We start from the raw sequence: 20,005 nt of genomic DNA on the forward strand, positions 1-20,005 counted from the left end.
GGACCAAGAGAAAGTTGATATCTACACCGCTCTTTGTTGGAGTACGACGTGATCTCGCCCAAAACCATTCAGAACTGCTGGGCATTCTGTCGGACAGGAGCAAGATCGCCTCGCTTCTTAATTGAATATCAGTACATTTAAAATATTTGTTTTATCACCCTCTAAGATCGTTTCTCGGTCCCCCCTACGCTTACTCGGACTTCTGTACCTCTACAGGCTTTTGCTATTGGTCAAACCTGTTTTTTGTTATACCCCGGTACTTTGCTAGCCCTGCCGAAAGCAGACTGCGTGTGTTTGGATGATAGCTATGAGGGAAAGCTTACTAGCCCAGGAAGCCGTAATCGCTACTAAAAAATCAGGCATGATTCCGGTACATACGGAATAGATATGACGTTTTCATTGAACATAAGGTCAGAATGTACAGCTCTTCTGACAAAAGCTGAGGGGATCTCCTTTAGAACAGCCCACCACGCCGAGCAATACAGTGTGCATGGAGGGAGGCGTACGTAGCGGGAGCATGAGCTACCTCGTACATTTAATCTCCATTCTCAGTCTTTCAATGGTTTACTTAGCGAAAAGACCGGACCGGTCTGGAAATGATGGCCGCCGATCCTGCAGTTCATCCAATGATTGGCCAGTTGAACCTGTACGTACCGTAGCAGATATGGCGGGGTATCACGTAAGTAGGTGACGCTTACTTTGAGGGACTTCTGTACATGCAATACAGCAGAAGCAGAAATAAAAAAAATGTTGATCGCCAGGTTACGGCCATGCAATCCACCGAGACTTCTGGACTGTACTGTACGAAGACTACTCACTTTTCAACTTGAGACCTCCACGCGCTTCTCAAAATGAAGGTCCAGATCGTTTTTGCTGCTGTCGCTACTCTGCCGATGCCCGTATAAGTCTTGGTCGGCACCTGGGCGTAAATGGCATCTTTTACTAACCTCTGCGATCAGCCACGGTTCTCTCGCTGGGATCGGCCCTGACAACAGATATGAAGGCTCTGGCCTCTTGACTGCCAAATTCACCCAGAAGGGGATATTTTTCGTGTGTGCATGTAGACAACCACCAAACAAGTACTTGTTCAGAAAAAAAAAAACTGTGCACAAGAGAGTGCATTTTGTTGCACAAACATGGAAGACTCTTCTCCCGAACAGGAATACTAAAGGAGGCGATGGTTAGACGGCTTGTAGCTCTTCAATTGACGGCAAGATGGTTGCAAACTACGTAGTAGAAGCTAAATGCAAGTGTGTTAGTCTTGTGCTTCTTGACCTGTCTATAATAGTGAGGGCCGGACTCCCTTCGTATATGATGTTTTACTTTTGCTTTTTGAAACGGACGAACTCCTCTATATATTTCGACAGAGTTACTACAGCAAGTATCATGGATGTTGTAAAAATATGCCCACCGTTTCTTGCGCTGTAACACGTTTCACAGAGAATTTGTTTTTAGAATGGAAGAAATGCGGCTTCGAGCCTTGGCATCTCAGTTGCAGAACGCGGAGGCATGCTTGTCAACAATTTTAATCCAACGCACCTCCATATTCGCAAGAAAGTGTTTGTAGCCGTTTTCATTTTTCTCGCGGGTAGTATATTTCTACTACATGTACAAGTACTCGCAACCTAAGTGCTGATTTCGCAGCAGCAACAAATGGTAGGTGTAGAAGTCCTCCGGGTCCAAGGCGACTCGCTAAGTTTGTTTACGAAGATGTTTTCTTACGGCTAATCAAGTTTTTAATCTTCTTCAAGTCTTTCGCCTTCTTGGCCACCTTGACGAGGTCGCTAAGGTCTATCTCCGGGTTCTTGGCGACTTTGTTCGTAGTCTGGACTATGGATTTCCAGACGCCACCATTTCCGTCCAGCGGACGGCTCTGGACAACTTCTTGGCCTGCGATACGAAGGAATCTTTTGTCAGGAGACGCCTTCGACAAGAGCTGAGACTCATTGGGATCTGGGAACGCTGCGACGACGCTACTGCGAGCTGAGACTGCAACGGCAAGAGCAACGTAAAAAATACTGCGCATGCCTGTAGAGAGGGTCAACGCTGGAAAGAAGCGCCTTGTGGTCTGGAAATGAAAACGTGAAGTGACTGCTGGAAGTTCTTACTAGCAGACTGAACCGGTGGATAGCGTCTCACAGAAACCGAGTGTACCGTTTTCATGCGTTGGTACTTGCTCAGTGCCAATGCATGCGCGTTAGGAATCAACCCCACGACAACGACGACCATTGCAGCACCGACGATCTAACAATACTTTCCAGAAATGCTACAGAGAATACTGTCGTCAACACAAACACGTTTAGTCAGTACTGAATGTTATAGTACTTGCATTCTTAAAAACATAAATCACTTGATCATTCAAATATAAAAAAAGATTTGCAGCTAGAAGTTTCAATTTAGATATACTGCGAGAGCTGCATTATAAATATGTAAAACGGGCCAAAATCTTAGCCGTTTTGTCACTATTTACCAGCGACTCGTCTTACGAAACGAAAAACTTGTAATCAAGTATAAAATGAGTTTGAGGTTAACGTGACTTTGACTCGTTGTTGTACAACAAGCATACAAGGTATTTTTTGGCGTAGCAACACATAATGTACTGTATTTCTTTACCATAGATCTACACTATTATTCATGTGCGGTACTGCAACACATTTCGATTTGAACCTACCGGTATGTAAGATGAGGCCGTACGTGCGTGTTCTTACGTTGTATAAGTGCGTTTGTAATCAAGATACGAACTTACAGTACATGTACTGTAAACGTAGATTGCAGCTACTGATACATGTAGCCGAGTACAACTAAGCGTAAATACGTCCTGGGCTGAAACAAAAAGGCGCGCGGGAGAGCTCTGTCACTGAATTGTCTGCTCCAAGTAAATCACGAATAGCAAGACGAGTCATTTAAGAGCTGAATCCAATAATAATAATAGTGGCTGATGTCTTTTTTAACCACCTTTTGTCGAGTATAGTACACGTAAGCCGTCTGTGCAGCTCTAAACGGCACTTCAATCATTTACGTACTTAGAATCGAAGCACCACAGTCACTTCGATCTGGTTCTTCGTGCATGGTCATGTGCCACATCCACTGGATGGCATCCGGGGCGGGGATCTAGATCTGTCACATAGTCAATGAGATTAAAAAAGAGATATAAGAGCAGAAAGAGCGAGCCAGAACACATGTAGACTAAAGGTTTAGCAATAAAGGTATTTCGCAACAATTTTGTTATCGACTCAGTAAATATTTACTGTGATTTTTGGAATCTCGCAGTTAATCATTTGAGCAAAACGTTCGTTAAGCTCAATACATTTCCCAGTTTCAAACTGAGTCCCCCAGAAAGACAGGATGTTTATGTGATCATAAAGACGCGTATAAACACCTCAAAATACTGTGCTGTTTTTAAACGGTGCATCAGACATGGTACCGTGTACCCATGGAAATCCTTACACTGTAATATGCCGAATAGAAGACCCATTCGGAATCCCTATTGGGGATACCAATAAAGAGGACCGTATGTATGCATCTCCAACGTGGTATGCAATATCGAAGTTACAGCAATGCTATAAGAAAGACTTTCTTATGTTATATTGTACGATGTATCAACTTACAAATATTTTTACGATAATGACAGGATTCTTTTTTTATTCAAAATCTAGCAGAAGCTTCTCTCTTCAATACCCAAGCCTCCCTACAAGAATCTTCCCTACGTTCCTTCTCGTACATGCCTTCACGCTGTCCTCCGCTGTCCTTTGACCTCTGCAAAATCCCTTACTCCAACATGTTCTCGTACCACCCGTAGACACTCGTAAGTTTGTAAACGATTTACACAGAACAGTATCCCTCGTAATTTGATCTCAGAAACACTTCTGGAAATGTTCTCAGGACATAAGTGATACATCTACGGGTTCAGCTGTACAGCACTCACTTTCCATCTTTCTTTCAAGACCACACGGCCCTCTTTCCATCGGTATCCGTCTCTTTAGTCATGCGCAGGTTGCTCTTGCCTTTGCGATTTCATCTCACCGCAGCGACTTCGCCGCTTTCCCGAGTCCCGATAATTTTCGGCTGTTGTCGAAGGCATCTCCTGATACTGGGGTCAAAAGGTCTCTTCGTGTTCAGTCCAAGAGGGTGTGCAGAGTCTCCCGCTGGACGGGAATGGTGAGATCATTAGAGCCATGGCCCGGAGTACCAACAAAATCATCAAGAGACCGGCAGAAATTGACATAAGCAAGCTCATCGAGATAGCTAAGAAGGCAAAAAAAGCAAGAAAAGCGAAAATGGTAGTCAAGCCCCCATCGTCGTAAATAATTTCGGTGGTAGCCTCACGGGGATCTAGAGTCTGTATCTACCTTCTCGCCGCTGTAAAATCACAGGATTGACTGCGATAAGAGAACATTCGAAACAACGAGTTTGTATCTAGTACTACCTCCGTTCTGAAAAAGATAACCATTTCAAATTATATTACAGCCTACCCAAAACAATACCCCCTCTATGCCGATCTCTTGTTGGATTTCGAATCTCCCGCGCTTTCCCGGCTCCCGCTCCCAGCTTTCATTTTGAAAGCTGGCACCTGGGGGAGATCACAGACAGTGAGCGCCAGGCCGTCTGGGAGACCTTACTGCTTCGCAGCGTGGGAGGAGTGCTCAAACATGGAGAGATCGTTCGGGTTGCAGCGTACTTCCGTGTGGGCCGCCAAGTTGTCGAGCGAATTTGGAGGCGTGGAATCAATTCGATGGGAGATCGAGTAGCAGCCGTCGTCAAGTCAAGGAAGAGCGCATGTGGTAGGAAGAAGGTGGTTCGAGCTGAGCTGTGCGAGAGAATCGCTGCAGTTCCTGTCAATGAGCGCGAAAACCTGCGTCTGCTTCAGCGCGCGTCCAACATGAGCTGCTACCTGGTTCAGCAGCTGATCAAGGAAGGCTACATACGGCGTACGCTCAGACAGACCCACGCACAAGTTGGCGCGCCTCCGACACAAGGACAAGCAAGTACGAGCTGGCACTCTCCCTACGTCACTGCCTTGTGACGCTATCTCACTCGCCAATGCTAACGCGTACATGCTGCTTCTTGCAGCGAGCAGCCCCCCACCGCCTACCGCTGAAGTTCCAGAAGCCCCACTGAGCGCCCCTTCAGAATGTGGCGATGTAGTTGCCGTCTTAGATCCGTTTTTGTATCTGTAGTTGCACGGCGGAGCATGAACGCCTGTGCCTTGCTTAGTTTCTCACTGTCAGCTCTCGGTCATAAAGCTAGCTAGCCAGCCTCTCACAAATTAATAAACGCTCAAATGAACGAGGCGGCAAAAAAAAAAAAAATGGTTATCTTTTTCCGAGCGGAGGTAGTACATAAAAAAAAAACAAATGGTTATCTTTTTCCGAGCGGAGGTAGTACAAAAAGCTAACGTATTACTTGTATAATTGCTGCCACCATCAAGAGTGTCATTATAAAATATTTATAGCTACCGTCTTACCCCGCATATAAGGCATATGTGTTCTAAATAAAATACGGGATTCGCTCGACATCTACCACCTACTTAATTAGAACACATGTGGCTGAAACCTACTTAAAACACAAGGCTGTACCAACCAATGAATATTCTTTGAGAGCTCCCAACCAACCACCCTTTTGAACAAACTTGTCGGTGCTGCTGTACTTGGCTTTAGCTCTCTTATTTTATAATTTACACAGCCATGAGTGCTGAGCGACGTAGCTATAGGTACGTACTGCTGAAAAGGACAACAAGCTGGTGTCCAAATTCTCGTAAACGGTTGAAAATCCTCTGAAAACGCTGTGCTTGGTTTGCTCCGGATCACATTTCGCAGTGAAAGTAGGTGGATACATAATATAATACACGTGATTACATGTAATGCATTTGTGCAAACGATTCTTATAAAAAAACAATAGTAGAATTCATAATATTAACAAGCAAAACCTCCGTATACAACGCAGCCACAACAGAAAGAAAAGACCCGCTACCAATCACAACATCATGTGAACTGCACGCAGGCGGGTTTGAGCCCTACCCGATCGCGTAGGAGGGTCAAACCTCAACGACCAAGCCAGATTCCAGGACCCACAAACTTGCTTCTTCAAAGTCAAACAATTTGCTCGTTGTACAACACATAGGCTTTCTAAACGAATATAACACACCAGCAGTGTTGTATTCATTTACAGCACATATGCCTTATATGCGGGGTAAGACGGTAGTACAAAATAACAGGGACGAAAAAGCCGAGTCCTGCAAATAGTGTTTGATCCGACACGTCGTCACAGGACTCGCGTACGCGCTTCCGCTACTTTACGTTAGGTGTCGAATAATGCGCCCCTGGAACTGAACACCAAGTAGGAAAAGGCCGGGTTGAGTTGTTTACTGTACGACTTCTCGTAGCGGTACTGAACAAATACGTTTACGATCAACTCGGACCCATGGGGGAAGTGATAACCGTAAAAGGTTAGCTTGATCGACGCACACATCGCGCACACTGTTAACTGTGCTAACTGAACATTACTGTTCGTTGTAAAGCAACGCTTTTAAGTGATTGTTCTGTCAACACTGAAGTTGCACGTTATTTGACCCACTACCTATAGTAGAATTTACAAGGGATAGTAGCACTACTGGAAATAAATATGAGGCATGTGATATACAAGTAGCGGGAGGATAAAACTCGTCCTAGTTGTGAGTCCTACAATATCCTCTAAAGCAATGTAAAGTGTGATTTTTATCATGCGCTTATGGTACACCTGAAAAAAATATCCATGTTCAATGATGTGTGTGCAGTGCCTCAATTTATGTTAGGATAGGAAATCCTGAATAAATTCACATTTTTGGGATTTTGAGGGTACAGTTTCTTAACCAATTGCTAGCGTTCCGCCCTCTATTCAGATCATATCACTGGCTGTGGTGTTTATTCTAACTCAAAAGTCGCCGTTTTAAACCCTACCCTTAAGTGTAATTTTTTGCTGGTTTCATGTCACTTCCCAATTCTGACTTAAACTCGCAATCCTGATAAAAACAAGCAGCCGCACGACGGTCTTTTTTGTGCGAACCCTCTCTACTATTGTTTTGTAGTATTGTGAGGTGTACGGTACAGTTCAAAATGTGTAGCCAGGTATCGTACGTATGGATCAGATATTGAGAGCAACAAGCTTACAACCACATACAGGATATAGGTACCCAGCTGTACTCCCGATCCACCAGGGTTGGATTTTGCCGCGGCAATTTATCTAAGATTTGCAAAAACCAAGTCGCCAGTCGCTCGTCGATTGAAAAGCCGAAGAGCCTTGCATACATCCCCTATACATCACAATGAGCCTTCATATAGGAATTATACCTATACTATACACCCTTGTTCACAGCCCCACGTTGTTCACTCCAGAAGAATGGGACGAGCCCAAAGCTTCGAATTTGTCGCCACGCGGTTACCGAAGAAAGGCAATAGGCCTCAAATCGTTTGCAAGCACTGCCTAGCAGCTTTCCAGGACCCGGTGAGACCGGACGCACCCAACCCCACTGTTCTAGTGGCGCGCGATACAAATTACAGAAGTCATCTGGCGCGTTGCCAATACTATAAAGAAGCATTGGACCGAGGAGATGTGTCAACACCACAGCTTCAGCAGTCCATTATGCAGCATTTCGTGCAAGAGAGTGCATCCAATCAAGCGCCAAGTCTAGCTCCAAGCTCGGCGGCGATTTCGGAGTCGAGATCGAGATGCCTTTCTGACTACGCTTCTTCTACAAGTACTGATAAGCGCCAGCGGGGGATCCGTGAGTTTTTTCAACAGCGTATATACTGGAGAAGAGCAAGAAGAATTTGAGCGTCTTCTTATCCAGTTCCAAGCAGACAATTCGTTACCAGATCGCTTTGTTGAGAAGCTCTCCACAATACGTCTGTTTGTATTTCTAAACCGAGCATGCGAGAAAGCTCTTCCCAAGCGAAAGAGTATGGGACGGCTTCTAGATAAGTACAGCAAAGTCGAAGAAGAGGGCCAGGTTGAGGCGCTCAAGAACCGCCTCGCGTTCAGTGGCGGGCGACTCAATTTTTTGTCGGACGTGTGGATGAATGTGGTAAAGTTGCATTTGCTTGGATGCATGCTCGCGCTTTTTGGGACAATTGTTACGTATGGACTTTTTCCGACTGGTTCGAGGCATGATGGTCTTGCCATCGCTCAACAAATGGAGAAAGTGATAAACGAAATCGAGTCAAAAAATGGATGGAAGATAGGAGCTTCGTTACTGACAACTCTGGCCAATTTTGTCGTGCACGCCGCATTCTAGCGTGCCGCCGCCCAGACATTGCATATATCCACTGCTTTGCGCACGATACTAACAACATTGTGAAAGCTGTCCTGAACTCCTCATTTCGTAAGCTCACGAAGCAAGCATCACTTGCTACCGTCACATTGAATACATCGTCTTCAAAATGGCTAGTTCGCGCGCGTGAAGTCACCACAACAGTATACGGCAAGTCACTGGGTTTCATCAATCTCTGTGAAACTCGTTGGAACAGTATGCAAGGGTGCTTTGCATCACTTTTGCGTATTCGAAGTGCACTGATTCAATTTTGGGCGAAGTACCATAACGATAATGATTTCCCGCCTGCACTTGAGATTTTTGGCGACCCAGCATTTTGGCGATCGCTTGTAAGAGCTGAAACGGTAATCCGGCCACTCTCAAATGTATCCTACAAGTTGCAGCGTGACGAAAACTCACTTGCAGATGTTGTTATTTCCTATCGTGATATCTATCGTGGGTTTCTGGGGAACTTTGAGAATTTGGACCTTGTATCGATCGTGGAGAAGAGATGGCAACAGTGCGAGCAGCCGCTAATGCTGCTAGCACTTTTCCTGCATCCGTCGCATGTTCGTGTAGCTGTAGCCATCCATACTGAAGCACCAGAGCCGCGTTTCCTTGAAAGATTGTGCGGATATGCCACCTACTACTACCGGCGGTACGTCGACAACAACATCGTTGGAGACTTATCAAATGATCTACATGACTGGTTATGTGGTGGGTTCGTCAGCTGTGAAATAGTGCGATTCAATGGAGATGTAGGAAAATACTGGAGCTTTGCGCGTACCATCAGACCACACTCAAAGCTGCCCAGGCTCTCTTCAGTCATTCTTTCTATTGCTGTCAATACAGCGACGTGTGAACGGTACTTTAGCGAGCTAGCCGCAATCCATACAGCACTGAAAAACAGAATGTCCATTGATAAGGCGCGTAAGTTTTCACTAGTTCGCCAAGGTATTCGCCAGCTTGACAAAGAAGACAGCCAAGGGGTGGAATGCTGTAAAATCAAACGTATTGTTGCTGCCTCAGAGCGAACGCACGTCGCTAACTGTGATACTGTTCCTCCTATCACTCTTGAAGAACTAGAAGAGAATCGAGCCATCGTGAGGCAGGATACTCCAGGTTTAGATACGACTGAATACTGGCAGGATATTATCAATGTGTTAGATGGAGATGAATTAACGAGCGACGAAAACTGTACTAGTAGTACACAAAACGAAGAGCTGGAGCAAAACGTGTGTGCTGGACTCGAAGACATTCCAGAACCAAATACCACAGAGTTTCCGCAGCGCAACGATAAGACATTTCCACAAGAAACAAAGCTCACTGGTATTCGAGGCCAAAAGTTCAGTCTCAAAACACTTTTCCCATCAGAACGAACGTTTGGGTTGACGCCTTACGTGACTCGATTGCAGCAACGCACGTAAGAGTTTAAGAATATATGTTTGCTGGTGCATTAATGAAGAATATATGTTTGTTGGTGCATTAATGAAGTTTACTCGATCTGATATCGTTTCTTCAATCGATACAGCCGTAGCTCGCTTTACCATGATGCTCATCGTCGTGAAAATCGGCATTACCAATTCGCTGTACGTGTACGACCGGACCAGCACTTCGTTGCAGCCCCATCGTAGCATACAACAGAACAAGAAGCCACGTCAGCTTACACATGCTACCAGAATGCCTTCAAAATAATCATCTCATCAGGTCCAGTTCCTCTTCATCACCATGTTCTCGTTCTTCTCCACATAGTTCCCGCGTCTTTCGTCTCACCAGAGCTTTCTCATCTTCTGTCGTCGACGATGCATTTAAGAAACAATTGTCGTGATACCACACTCGGATCTCCAGTACTTTTCCTCCAGCCACCTTGTCCCCCGACGCCCTCCGCCAGCGGCACCACGTGAGCGCCTCTAGACCCGTACACGTCGACTAACACGCCGCCGTACGGCCCGTCCAGCAGGACGTCCATCACCACACTCCTGCCGAGCTCGGCCCTGTCCGCGAGTCACAGCAGCTGGCGGGCCAGTCGCCCGCCACTTTGATGTGATATATATTGCTCGAACATGGACCAGGGCGGGAAAGAAGACGACAATGACGCTAAGCTTGCGGAGAGTTGGCCATCCGGATGGGTCCGGATACGGATCACGTCTTCTGGGCAATCCGGACGGATAATGCCGAAAAAAAAGCCGATTTTGCCGATTTTGCCGAATTGCCGATCGGCAAAAAAAAAGCGATATTGCCGATTTTGCCGATAAAGCCGCGGCAAAATCCAACCCTGGATCCACTGGATGTGGCACATGACCATGCACGAAGAACCAGATCGAAGTGCCTGTGGTGCTTCGATTCTAAGTACGTAAATGATTGAAGTGGCGTTTAGAGCTGCACAGACGGCTTACGTGTACTATACTCGACAAAAGGTGGTTAAAAAGACATCAGCCACTATTATTATTATTGGATTTAGCTCTTAAATGACATCAATCGGCTCGTCTGCTATTCGTGATTTACTTGGAGCAGACAATTCAGTGACAGAGCTCTCCCGCGCGCCTTTTTGTTTCAGCCCAGGACGTATTTACGCTTAGTTGTACTCGGCTACATGTATCAGTAGCGATGGCGATGCAATCTACGTTTACAGTACATGTACTGTAAGTTCGTATCTTGATTACAAACGCACTTATACAACGTAAGAACACGCACGTACGGCCTCATCTTACATACCGGTAGGTTCAAATCGAAATGTGTTGCAGTACCGCACATGAATAATAGTGTAGATCTATGGTAAAGAAATACAGTACATTATGTGTTGCTACGCCAAAAAATACCTTGTATGCTTGTTGTACAACAACGAGTCAAAGTCACGTTAACCTCAAACTCATTTTATACTTGATTACAAGTTTTTCGTTTCGTAAGACGAGTCGCTGGTAAATAGTGACAAAACGGCTAAGATTTTGGCCCGTTTTACATATTTATAATGCAGCTCTCGCAGTATATCTAAATTGAAACTTCTAGCTGCAAATCTTTTTTTATATTTGAATGGGAATGCATCCGGGATGGCACATTACCCTCTCCCGATGCAAAGGGTTCGAAAGCCGAGCTATACTATGTAGAGCTGGCTGTATTCAGTAAACCTAAGCTTTGGGGTCCCTTTCGGGTTGTGTCTCAGTAGATTGCACGACCGTCAACAATCCTATATAGTTCTGCTTCTGCTGTGTTTGCTCGACGTACTGGGCTGTTTTAAAGGAGATTCCTCAGCTTACCGGTACCTAGCTTTATCAGACGAGCCCCTACAGTCTGACCTTTTTTCAAGGAAAACATAATTGTATTCTGTATGTAGCGGGATTATCCATCTTCGATTACTGCTTCCTGGTCTAGTAAGCCACCCCACATGGTTCTCATCCTGCAGTCTGCTGTATTCAATTATTATTAAGGCCAACATTCAGGGTTCCGTTTTTTGTCTCAGCCTGGTGTGTGTGGGATCGTGCTAGTCCAACAGAAAATGGATAGACGAAAATAAGGTCTCTCACACACGCGTGATGGGTAACGTATTTTTTTCTGTGTGCAACAGAGAATGGGCTTTCAAATAAATGACGAAGTGGCAGTAATTTACGCGATAAGTGCTCGGTAAGTGCGTAAGTTTGATGTCGTTTATAGTGTACATGTCGCCTTTTATAGTCTACATAGTTTGTAGCGAATCAAATCTCGTCGTTTGCTTATGTGTCCTATACAATAATATGGCGCTGAGCATGAAAAATTGAACGCACAGCCGTTTTTCAAAATATAGACTTGACTGGGCTTCCCTGGAGCAGGAACACCTCGCAAAAAACTCTAAGTCCCACGGGTTCTGTATAATTTTGGTTTGGTTCTGTTTGGCTTCAAAGTGATACCAAAATCAATTCGTGTTGAAGTTACCAGTAACTAATGTCTGCACTTACTTCTTTTCTTCCGGTTCGTCTTCAACTGGAAAGTGGCTCTGCAACTTGATCACCTTGTGCAAGTACCGCATGCGCAAATAGCCGACTGCTTCGTACAACGAGTCGCTCCAATAGTTGCTCCACTTATCGTGAGTTGCTCCAAAGAGCAGTAGCTCTAGCACGACCAAGCACCAGAGGCCGCAGGACGAGCTATCCTGCTGCTCACAGCCAGTGATAGTTTCGTACTGGATCTGGTCCATCATCTTCAGCATTGGTTCTACGACAGCGCACACCGCCGTTCTGAGCGACGAGATGTTGCTCTTCAACTGCATTGGGTCGAACAGGAAGCATTGCTTTCTCTCCACATCAACGTAAAAAGCACCCCAATGATATCCGAGATTGACCGCACTAATAAGTTTCTTGACCCCTGGATCAGCAGCACCATACGAGCGAGCGATCCGCTCCCTCTGCTCCGACATAGCAAAGTCTAGGAAGCGGGGGTTGACGATGCCGACATCTTCATAAGTCGATCGCATCATCAACAACGACCCAATAATTGATCCAGAGTGCAACCACACATTTTCTCGAAAACCGAGGAACTCACTGCCAAACTGGGCGTGTTTTCCAACGTACCACCTCCCCAAATTCAGGTCCTCAACGGCTTTTTTGTGGTCCGCCTGTCAAAACATCGTAACAATATTCATTTTGTGTCAGTTTTTGTACAGGTTCTGTGTAACTTTGGTTTTTGAGTCTGGTTACCTTCGTGATGTCCACTGAGTCTTTAATGGTTCCACAATGGAATCCACTTTAAACTCCACTTTGTCGATCCACTCCATAGTTGCCGTCACCATCTTGAAGTTGTTCTGGGCTTGCACTACCAAATCCATCAGCTTTAACTGCCCGTAGGTTGCACATCCGTATTCATCCCAACGCGCAAGTAAGTCTTGATCGCCTTTGTCATCAATTGCTTGGATGGCCTCTCGGATCTTCTCACCTTGAGGAATTGCCTTAATGGCAGGGACCGGTTGGCCGACGTTGTACTTGCGCACCACCAATGGGCCCACCACTTCCACACGTGGTAGCTCCAGTCTGTCCAGAAGAGGTCTTGTTGTGCTGCTGCTATAAGGCCCGCTGAGGATCTCCATGTGGCACAGCTTCACCGCGCGCGCCTTCTTTCCTTCCCTGATGCACGTCTGGATGCGCTTCGCTTCTTTCAGCTCCTTCTTCGACACTTCTTTCTTCTCAGCTCGCTTCGATAATCCTCTCCGTTTCGGTGGGGAGCCAAACACAATCGGGGCGGCGGCGCTGCCAGCATTATTAGTAATGAGCTGGTCTTCGTCAAGTATCTTGTTCCCGCTCGGTTCTCCAAAAGACAGCTGAGAAATAGTGACGCTGTTGGCGACGGAAACTTGCGACAGGTTAGGGAAAACGCTGAGTGTTGCTTCTGGCTCAATACCCACGAAGTCTTCTAGTTGACCGGTGTGTAGAGCAGTATGAAAGCCCTCGAGCCACTTCATCGCTAGTCGAAAGGTTGTGGACGGCTGTAGAGACATCACGTCGATGATTTTCTCAGAGAGCTGCTTGCTGCGGCTGTACTTGGTATCTCGGTCAATTGCCGGTAGAGCTCGGATGGGTTGGCAGTTCACCCGGGTGAGGCCACCAGCAGAGACGTCTCCTGTTTCAATGTTGTTAGCTGGACTCTGTACGATCCACCTTGACGAAAAAGTCCTCATCGGCGGAACCACTGTCTCGTAGTTTGCTTTACTGCGAATGAACATGATGTGTCTGCATGGTAGAAGACACGTCTGCCTGAAGATACAGTCACACGTACATAGCTACAACAGAAAACAAGTGTCAATTTCCAAACAAAACATAATACCATAAACCGAAAATACACAATACACGTACCCCCGCATTAACTTGGTATGGTTTACCTGTTGCAGGATTTGTCAGCGTCGTCCTCATACCGTCCACTTCAATGTCGTAGGACGCATTCAAACCCAAGGCCAATTTGTGCTGCTCTTCCACCATCTTAAATGCGTAGTTGCTCAGCTGCATTGCTAAAGCCGTCAGCTCCGGGTCTTCGGACATCGGAGGCCGGCTGCCAACGCGATGGAACTCAGCTATATAACGTTCCTCCGCATAATTCTGCATCGTAATCAACATGGAGACCAGCTCTTCAATCGTGAAATTGCCATCCACAATCTCCTTTACTCGTCCCCACTTCGACTCCAACCGGTTGTTAGTATTGTTCTTCAAGTGCGGTACATCACCCATTCATCGGTAGTCGTGTCCCAGTGTCTCATGAAACCTTTGTACAGCAGATTTTCTTCATCTTTGCCGACCGTCTCCAGAAGCGCGTCCTTAAAGTCATCGTATTCCTGTTGAGATTCCGCGTTTACCAGTCCTTTCATGATCACCTTCAACTGCTTAGTCTCCAGTCTGCCAACTCCACCCAAACGAGAGCACTGCTTCTTCAACCAAGTTTCCACGTGCCAGCGACATAGCAACTGCGTTGCATTAGGCCACCCCTCATTTAGCACTTCCTTTTCGTGGAGAGCCTTGTCCGTCATTACCACTCTGATCTTTGGCCAATCCGGATTGTTTATCTTGAAAACGCTCACAGCTAGAGCTAAATTTGGTTTCTCTTCTGTCAGTACCAGCGCATGCTGCACATACTGGCCCTACCAACACACAAAACAGAATATGAGTTACTTCTATTTTTGGTAGTACTTTTCACTCAGTTATTACCTTCCCGAACACATCATGAACTGCGAAACTAAAGAGTTTGTAGCGGTTTGCGTTGGTTCCATGCGTCGCATCAACAAGAACAACTTCGGGGAACGCTGCAAACAACCGCTTTTGCCTTGCAGACTGAAACGTCACGACTCGAAACACGTTACTCTCGCTGTCCACTATGAATTCAGCCGTATTTCCTGGGGCGCCTTCAATGAATTCATCCAGAACCGACAGCGCGCGCTCTGCATCACTTTTTCCACCGCGGAACACCTGCTTCGCTGTCTGAGTCATGTTATGTACGTCTTTTAAAGTTGTGCGCTTGCCTAGACAGCCAATCAGAATTAGTTCAACAAAATATACACCAGAGATTTACAAAACGAATACGGTACCTGTCTTGGAACGAAGATACTCTAGTATACCTCTTGGTTTTGCACCAGCCTTGGCCATCACAGAGACGTCTTCGCGAAGTTGCGGGCTATCAATACGTCGGTTCTCAGCGTAGTTAAACCACTGGTGGTGTGTCAAGTTGTGATTGTGGATGCCAGTTGCTTTCACCACCAAATAAAATCCTTTTCCACCAGGTCTAAGTCGCACACGAGCATTCACACGCGCCGTACAGCCTGTTGAACGCACAGAAGTGTGCTCGCGTTGACCAGTGCCCTTGCTGTCGAACGGCATTCCATGCGTACACAGGTATGTTCTGCTATACAATTCCCAATCATCAGGAAGCAGTGTGCCGCCAGTCGCTCGCCTTCCCTTCGTCTCCTTAGGGTCTTTCTTCTTCGCCTTCTTCTGCTCGGCAGAAATCTTCCGGTTTCTTGCAGCGACTGATGTGCTCGTACGGCAGGATAAAAGCTGGAATGTAGCCTCCTGGAACTCTGCAAACACCTCGTAAAATTTATCCCACGAGCTCCAAAAGACGGGAAAACCTTCCAGGAAAGACCCAGCAACCGGCATATCCTCCGAATTAGAAAAATTGCCCTCCAAACATAGATGCGATGTCATCTTGTGTGTTTTCGGTTCATCTTGTGTATTAAATTCTGTATGTCTTTCCTCCTCGTGATTTACACTGGACTCTGCGCTTTCACTAGACACGTCTTCCAGCGCTTCGTAGTCGCCGTCATTACTGTCACAAGCTCATCTTCCTCATCCAGCTGGTCGAGCACCTCCGCCAGCGCATCGTTATTTCCAGCACCATCCAAACTTGCGCCCATATCATCCATGTCCGTTATCTCCTCGCTGTCCGAATGCGTGCTTTCATCGGCTTGCAATGTCTTCAGAACCTCCGCTTCCCATCTAAATTCTCCGCCCGGGGCTGCAAGCGGTGAGCTCGTCTTGCGTTGATTTGGAAAGCGATCACCGTACCTCGCGCCTAGCACACGCTCCTGGCGCGGCGTCATTTTCTTCCCGCCGTGTCTTACAACTTGAGCGAGAGGGGACAGTCGTCTCGCTGGTGGCTCAACGTCTTCTTGCGCAGCGCGACTGGCGGACCGAATCTTCACGCGGTTTGCTTCCGCTTGCTGCTGGCGCGACAGCACGACGGGATCCCGGGAAGGGGTCTTGCGCTGCTTGCTGTGGCCATGATAAGGAGGAAGCTCTTCTTCTGGTGGCTGTGCATTACACAACAGCACGTTAGACAGTTAAGAGCACTGCAAGGAGCCATACATCACGGCTTACCATCGATTTGAGTGGGTTGTCTGGGAGCGGGAAAATCTTCGAATGAGCGGTCCAAACGGCCTCACAGACTTTCAAAAAATTGAATGTCCTAATTTTGCTGACGAAGTTATTTTTTTTCCTGCGCAACTGCGTGATAGCAGCTGGGGATCTGTTGATCCGAATATTTTGAAAAATACCGAAATCATACAGAACCAAACCGAATATGCTATTTCTGTAGTGTGGATTTTCTGGTGCTCTAGACTTCTCCGGTGTGTGTGTGTGTGTTTCTTAGAATTTTTCTCTTTCACACAAAATTATGTACTGGAACCACAATGATACAGTATGTTTTGCCATAGAGAAGGTCAGCAAGGCCAGCGTGTATTTACCGAACTTTTAAAAGCAAAAGTACCCCTTCCCCCCCTCTTCCGAAAATCACTGGTTTTAGCCAACACACGAACCTTGAACATTGTTATGCTAATCTCTTAAATGTTGCTAAAAATGAACAAATCGCACATTTTACTTTGTCTGCTATGCAGGTACAGTATACCGTCGCAAGAAAATGATACGTGGAGCAGAAACAACGGTATACTACACAGCTGCACAACCGACGCTGTAAAGACTGATGCACGATAGATTGACTTGAAAAGCTGAACGAAAGATTTGTAGACATCCACGACCCTCATTCGAATGACAGACAAGACATACAGACATACAGACGGACAAGGCCAGCTATTAATAGAAAAACAATTTGCGATGTCATCTGTTTAGTCAAGCTAATGCTGCAAACTGTAATCACAAAAAAGGTTTTAGCAGATTACGTGGTACAAGTGTGACTAAGCACAAAATACCGCAAACAAAAGTTCGTAATATGATGGTGACCAAAGTCAGGCGGATGACGGGCAACCTGATCCCAGCAAAATGATTGAAGTAGTTTTCCTGTTTATGGGTAGGTAGCATGCCCAAGTTTGTAAATGTCCGTGGACCTAAAGGATTCCGAATTTTGGAAATCCCAGAAGATTAAGAGTAAAAGTTATTAAAAAATCACCAACCCTTTCTGGTTTTGGTAGGGATGGAGATCAATTGGGATCTTTACACTTCCTAAGAATTCCTTAGATTTTAATCCAGAGTTTCTTAGGGACGGCGCTCGACCTACAAAAAAACCATATATTTAATGTGATTCATTTGTACAAAGTTGCGCTGGAAAAACACTGTTTCTTCAGTCTTCTATAATTTGGCTAACCTGTTATCTCCTTTTTCATTTCTTATATCACGTGTGGCGGTTTACTCTCTTTGAACGAATTCGTGGGTATCCATATGTATCCATATGTAAATGAATGCATCACTTCGTACCAAAAATAGATCGTTTGGCCTGTTATAACCAATATCCGGTGGATACCAAAAACACAGAAGAATGTTGCCTGTGGCGGCCACAGGTAACGTAAAAAACCAATCACGTGAATGTTGCTTGAAGAAAACTGGGTGAAACAAATCTCTATTAAAATAACCCAATGGGTAAGCTCCAATAAAATGCTACTAATTGTGGCAGCAGGTGTGACCATTCGCTTGTCCTGCTACTGTTTTAACAATGTACTGCGCTAAATAGCTCCAACCACAGTAATTTCTGTAGCAAAGACGCATTCATGACTCTATTACAGCTTGTGGTGGGTATTGCTTCTACGAATGCGCGCCGTACAACGTCATCATATAGAACACTTTTTCTTGACCAATGAATTCTCCTAAAGGGGACACTCTAGAACTTATATTTCGTTATTGCGCCATGTTGACACTCGTCTTTGTTATCTCCACAATATCGCTACCTTTAGGTGGAGATCCTCGCACGTAGTCCAGTTACGGCAACTTATAAACCCCTTACAGCTAGAATCACTAATCCGTCACCGGCAAATTATACTATAAAGAGCTGTAGGGACAGTTTTTTTTACGAGCTTCAAGTATCACGAGCACACTGTACGCCTTCAGTACTGTGGTAGAGGGTCGTAGCCCGCAGGCAGCACTGGCCACCGTCGGACGGCGGCGGCATCTTTGTTTGGAATTAAAAATATATATATATATATATATATATCAGTTTGTGATTAAACTCCACATTCGCGCAACACCATTGCGCAACTATATCGTACTTAGAATGACACGAGTGAAATTTAAAAGATTATAAGAGTTTTCTTAGATCGCAAATGATCAATTTTGAGACACCTATGTTTGTATTGGATCATTTTGTTTTGATAATTTGCTGATAATAATTACCAGGTTTTATTTAGGAAAAATCTTACACCTGAATTTCATTTCAGAGAATAGAAAGGGAATTGTGATCTTTTATTTTAACTCTGGTAGTTGAATGGTAAGAAACTGGTAGTATGGTAAGTAGCGGGTTAGGTGCTCCACCAGGTTCGTGTAGCAACGGGAGACATCGAAGCGGTGAAGGGGGGGGGCTTTAATCAAATTGAACAGTGAGGCTTGGTGTGGACTCCAAAATCCATCAACGCGCTCGTCCTAGCAGCTTCCGACCACCAATTGTTTGAAGTAGGGAATCAAGCTTAATATTTTTTTAATTATCTCTAATTAAGGGTGAGAGGTCAATTACTTATTGCAGTTATCTTTGCCAAGCCCTGGTAGTGGTTGTCCCGTCGCACGAATTCCGTCGGACCCAACGTTTAGAGATGAAAATAAAATGCGTTTATTTAACGTTATTTTGTGAGCAATCGATCTGTACGGTGAGTGCAAGACGACGGTACTCCACGTGACGAGAAATCTGGACCTGCTGCAGTGGTGAGGAATCTTCAGCACGTATTTGGGCCCACGGGACCCTTTGACTTCCGATTGGTCGAACCGGAAACCAAAAGTCACATTTAAACTGCATATGCAGCTTTATTAAACTTGGTATATGTATATAATGGGATGGGTGTCGCTCGCTCATAAAATAATCGGGATTTGCAAAACTGCGCAGAGCAGCGATTAAACTGCCGAAACCTGCATATTAGTAGTAAGGTTTTTCTACATATAAATTGCATTATGCAGTATAAAATGAAAATAGTCAGGACGACTCCTGAAAACAAAGGAACAGAACCAGCTCAGTCTACAGCTCTCATTTTTAAATTTTTGAAAGCTGAATATTTATTTACAAATTCGTATAAACAAAGTTGGGGTGTCACCCATATCAAGTAACGCAAGCAATTGACACGAGACTGTGTGTTTTCTGGTCTATACAAATTCGAAGAGTGCTATATATGTGGACACCACAGCTATTTGAACACGACTCGACTGGAGCAGAAACATGAACCTTGTGATGCACTTTGAGATGACCTTACACGAGAACAGACATTCGATGCTACACGGCTGTGGATCAAAACTTAAGCAGTTGCCTTATCGTGAATATTATGCACCTTAAAGACAAAAATATATGCAG

The 20,005-nt window shown here is 45.4% G+C and overlaps 1 protein-coding gene across 1 annotated transcript; it reads right to left on the minus strand.

The window, feature by feature from the left end:
* Positions 1–1,702: 1,702 nt before the first annotated feature.
* On the minus strand, positions 1,703–2,026 carry PITG_04194 (secreted RxLR effector peptide protein, putative; the record flags this gene model as incomplete). The annotated part of the gene is made up of 1 exon (XM_002905832.1): positions 1,703–2,026. One exon carries the CDS (start codon positions 2,024–2,026, stop codon positions 1,703–1,705), a length of 324 nt encoding a protein of 107 aa, XP_002905878.1.
* Between the last annotated feature and the right edge of the window lie 17,979 nt (positions 2,027–20,005).

The sequence above is a fragment of the Phytophthora infestans genome, genomic scaffold, assembly GCF_000142945.1.
Source record: "Phytophthora infestans T30-4 supercont1.5 genomic scaffold, whole genome shotgun sequence".
In the NCBI taxonomy this organism is placed as follows: Eukaryota; Oomycota; class Peronosporomycetes; order Peronosporales; family Peronosporaceae; genus Phytophthora; species Phytophthora infestans.